The 5,000-nt window shown below is 30.6% G+C and overlaps 1 protein-coding gene across 1 annotated transcript in view; it reads right to left on the minus strand.

Annotated features, from left to right (window-relative positions):
- LOC125032086 (carbohydrate-responsive element-binding protein-like) overlaps positions 1 to 5,000 on the minus strand; it is a gene marked incomplete in the record, with an annotated part of 109,039 nt that overhangs the window by 35,104 nt on the left and 68,935 nt on the right. Inside the window, 1 exon segment of the mRNA XM_047623066.1 lies at positions 280 to 375. Coding sequence (XP_047479022.1) covers positions 280 to 375 — 96 coding nt within the window.

Here is a 5,000-nt window from a genome sequence, read left to right on the forward strand (position 1 = left end):
ATGGATCACATAAATGAGAGAGATCAGATTTGTGCCCTTACACAAACGTGTATGTACATATATATATACACATACACACATTCCTGGATGTAAAACACACATGCAGTATATATGTATACCTGCACATACAAAGATTAAAATGGAATACAAACTACAAAAATTAAACCAGAATAAAATAAGAAATGTACAAGGAAATAGGAAACAAACCAAACAATCAGATTTCTTGAAAGCAGGAAGCAAACACTCCACAATACATCTAAATCCAACTCTGTGACTTACCTTGAAGTGGTTCGACAATATCCATGAAGTCATCGAGGTTTGGCTGGAGCTGGATCAGGCCAGGCTGAATGAAGTCCGAGTTACCCGTACCCCTCGCTGAAAGGAGGACAATGAAGTCATTAAAAGAAAATCTGAAGATGAAAACTCTTCAAGCCATACTGGACATCTTTTATATAATAATGGTGTGAGGATTGTCTTAGGATAAATTCTCAAGTGGACAACCTCAACATATTTTCCACACTGACCGAGTTTGTTGACTTTATATATCTCATACAAAGAGAAATAATTATAGTCTTTCGTTTATTTACTATGTTTTTCCAAATAATCCATTAACAATAAACTATGAGTTTGCAAAAGATACTGTCAGGATATCAGTTTTCTCTTTAATAACTGGCCAAAATCTTCATATCTTTCCCAAAAAATATTTCAAGTAGAAATGGTAGCACGGATAGAACAGGCAAATAGCCAACACATGAAAGGGCAAACTCTACCTAACTATCACTTAGAATCTCACTTCAAAGAAAAGTTATATGCAAAATAATCATAAGTAAAATGCATGATTTTATGAAGTAATATTTCCTTATTCACATCAACATAATGCCAAACATTCCAATGACCCTAAACTTACAAGCAATGTAATTCTATGAATGAGAAGGAAGAAGAGGCATACACAAAAAAGAAGAAAAAAGATGAAAAAAAAAAAAGGATATAAAATGAGGAAGAGACAATAGAATAATAATAATATTAATAATAATAATAATAGAATAATAATAATAATAATAATAATAATAATAATAATAATAATAATAATAATAATAATAACAATAATAATAATAATAATAAAAAAAAAAAAAAAAAAAAAAAAAAAAAAAAAAAAAAAAAAAAAAAACCTTGGGCCACCATTCTAGCTCATGTCTACATAAGGTGTTCTTATGTTACCCTATCAAAACCTTTATCTAATCTGCCTCATCTTTTCTCTTTCATTTCCTTCCTTTAAAATTTATTTTCTCTTTTTATAACCATCAGCAAAGCTCTTGCCATAATCTGTGATACTGACTATGGTGATAATTATGAGTATGTGACACTCTCCATGTTATCTCTCACTGAAGCTTCAATGATCTTGAGACATGGTTTATGAATGGCAAATAGGTTCACACTTATGTTACACAATAATATCTATTGTTGATTAACTATAGGAATATCTGTCCATTTTTTTTTTCTTCAATATCTAACATCATTAGCTATCTATCTTAATCAATAAGCTTTATAGGCTTAAAATCAATCAGATTGATTAATTCAAATACTGTTATCTATCGCTACAATATCAGTAAAGATTTCATTGAAGAAAAACAAACAAACAAACATGGTTACAAAATCAAACAAAAAAGAACATTAGAAAAACAAAAGATAAAAAGAGAGGTGAAGGCCACATCCATAACTGCAGTTGGAATTTTCCCAATGATAAAAACCCCCTTATCAAGATCCAGCAGTTTACTTATCTAAGCAAATGTTAAACAGATTTCCTACTTCTCCTCAAATGGCCAATGAGGTACTGCGTAAGATGCAGGGACGAGAATATAGATTCCTAATCAGTTCCAATTTCTATATATACAGGAGGTTAATAATTCCTTTATTGTTTAAGAAATAAACCACTACCATCATTTAATTAATCTAGTCTAGTAAGAAAATCAGGAGGAAAATTAGCCTCTGTAGATAAGTTTACTACAAGGGATGGTGGGAGACTTGCTAAATCCAACACTCCACAAATATATAAATATTCCTAATGTGCTTTTATAACTCCATAACTTAACAGAAAGGGATCATGACACAGATAAAAGAAAATAATGAAGAGAAAAGAAGAAAATGCCATGTGTCTGAAACAGGGCCTCTGTTGAATCATCTAAATTATCTGTCCAAAACCAATTTCTGGGAATAAACAGATCTCTCCTTTCCTGATAAGAAGTACAGAAGAATACATACAATATCTGAACATATCTGTTCTCCAGCCCTCAATACAAGAAAAGAAACGGATTGTAATAAATATCATGTTAAACCACAATGAATATCAGAAGCTAATGCGATAAACTTCTCGGGACATAAGTAAAAAAGGGGGGTATAAATGAGAATGATTATTCTCACAATCAAAGAGATTCAAGCAACATGACATTAATGCATATAAGATTTAATTGAACACCAAAGCAAACTCTTCAAACAATTTTCTGAAATCTTTATTTCAAGGAAAGACGACCAGAACAAAAGAGTACACAAATATGCAGTTTCCTTGTGTATGCAAATGTAATAACTAAATGAAGTCATAGACCAAATAATTAACTAGAATCATGTAGAGAAAGAAAGAAAGAAAAAAAGAAAGAGAGAAAGAAAGGTAGAAATGAAAAGAAATGCAACCTGACACAGACAAACAAGAACATTTAAGAATAGTTGGAGATATTTCTATCAAAATACACAACTTTCAAACAAATTTGAATTAATGTACTTGTAATAGAGAAGAACTTGTATTATTTCCATGAAGAAGAAGAAGAAGAAGAAGAAGAAGAAGAAGAAGAAGAAGAAGAAGAAGAAGAAGAAGAAAAAGAAGAAATGGAGAAAAAAAACAACACTTGTCTGATACTGGTTTCTTAGCAGGGTTTAGTTTGAAGGCCCATATCAATATTTCAATTTGAGAGTACACCAACACAATGGAAACTATGAAAGACATAATCCATGTTTTCCCTTGAGTCTTACAGGAAAGATAAAAAAAATTTAACTAATCATTTATTATGAATGAAAATTACTTAATTGATATTATTCACTTTTATCTGATAAAAGCAAAACATATATCTTCAAAATACATGAATACATGTCCAAGTTCAGGAAACAAAACAAAAACAAAACAAAACAAAAGGTTAATATGTTCATAAGAAAAACTACACCACCTCTCCAGATTTAGAAATTTCAAACCTGAGGCAGTCATATAAAATAACTAAATGTGTATCCTGAGACATAAGAAATATATATATAATAATACAGTAAAAAAAAAAAAAAAAAAAAAGAGAGGAAAAAAAGAGAAAAGAAAGAAAGAAAGAAAGAAAGAAAGAAAAGAGGGAGGGGGATGGCTTTTGAGTGCTACTTAAACAATCCTACTGGCTTGAAAAAAAAAAAAAAAAAAAAATCATAATGCATTTTTTGATTACTCAACTCACCAAGTTTTATAGGAAATTTTACTCCATGTGGTTTTACCCTATTTCACACAAAAATACCAAAAACAACATTAAATCAACCCCTAAGAAACGTGAGTTTGTCTGCTCTTTAGAACTTGAGTTGCTGGCATTTCATGAGTTGAAATTTATACACCAGATAATTCCTATTTCAATTCATTTATAAAAAAAAAAAAAAAAAAAAAAAAAAAAAAAAAAAAAAAAAAAAAAAAAAAAAAACATTAACATAGTACAAAGTAGAAAGTTACCACAGAGGTACAAATAGTAAAAAAAAATATATATATAAACATTAATAAAAATATACCTATGAAACATAACAATTCAGTATTTGGAGGTGGAATGATGTAGGAGAGGAAAAGATAAGGAGGTTTGGCTAGATGAAGCATGCCAGGTACTTCCCTTAGAAGGAGTTGGAAGCAGGAAAACACAACTTTATGACTGGCTGAGGAAAAGCAGGGCCTACAAGGGGCGTAGGGTTATATATAAAGGTGATATGGTGAATGTGATAGAATGAAACTTGCCAAATAGTACTGAGATATATTACTGGAGACTGTGCATGTCTCATTGAAAAACCTGCTATTATTTGACAGGCCCTTGCACAATTATGGCAAAAAGTAAAGCTCATGCATTATGCAGAAAACCATGATTGTGGTGTATAAGCTACAAGGGTTACATAGAAAATTATAAATAACTTGACTTTTCAGCTAAATTTTCCATAGAATCCACAACCTTTTCTCTAGTCTAGAACCTAACAATGAAAATTGTACTAAATTAAAAAAACTCACAAAACATTAAATTTAAATTTTAATTCCAGCTTTATATCTTTCATCCTTCTTTTTTACTTGCATATTACAGAAAAGAAAGGAAAAGAAAAAAAAGAAAGAAAGAAAGAAAGAAAAAAATCGATATTGGCTACACAAACTAATCATTCAAAAGTTTTGAGTCATAGGGTGCAGGAATATCATTACAAATCAAAGTTAAATGATGAATATGTTAATCTCTCCCTGAATATTGATTATCAAAGATCGTGCACTGTAAAACAACTGCACTATAAAATCATCATTCCAAGATGAATCATTTCCTCTTTTATCATATCTCTTAACACTCCCAAAGCTTTGAAAAATGAACACTTAATTCCATTCTTCAGATACTTTACAATATCAGAAAGTGTTATCACTGAAGGTTGAAGTGTCCTGATTCAGCAACTATGGGACAAGACAGATAATTTTCTAAACAAGAGAAGCTCTAAGTAAAAACAGCTAAAATAACACATGAAGTATGCAGTATTACAATGCAAAACCACAAGTACAAACTTGAATCAGTTTTTTTTGGATCAACTAGAGGTGGTTGGATGTCACAGCTGGCCAAGTGTTGAACGTGCAAACTAATGACATCTATATTCAAATCACAACCTTTAACCACCGACCAGGTCTAGGAAGGCTGGATTGATGAGCTTTTTTAAATTGAGGAAAACATGCATTTGGTGGGTTATGATGGTCAAGGAAT

The sequence above is a fragment of the Penaeus chinensis genome, chromosome 14, assembly GCF_019202785.1.
Source record: "Penaeus chinensis breed Huanghai No. 1 chromosome 14, ASM1920278v2, whole genome shotgun sequence".
Lineage (NCBI taxonomy): Eukaryota > Metazoa > Arthropoda > Malacostraca > Decapoda > Penaeidae > Penaeus > Penaeus chinensis.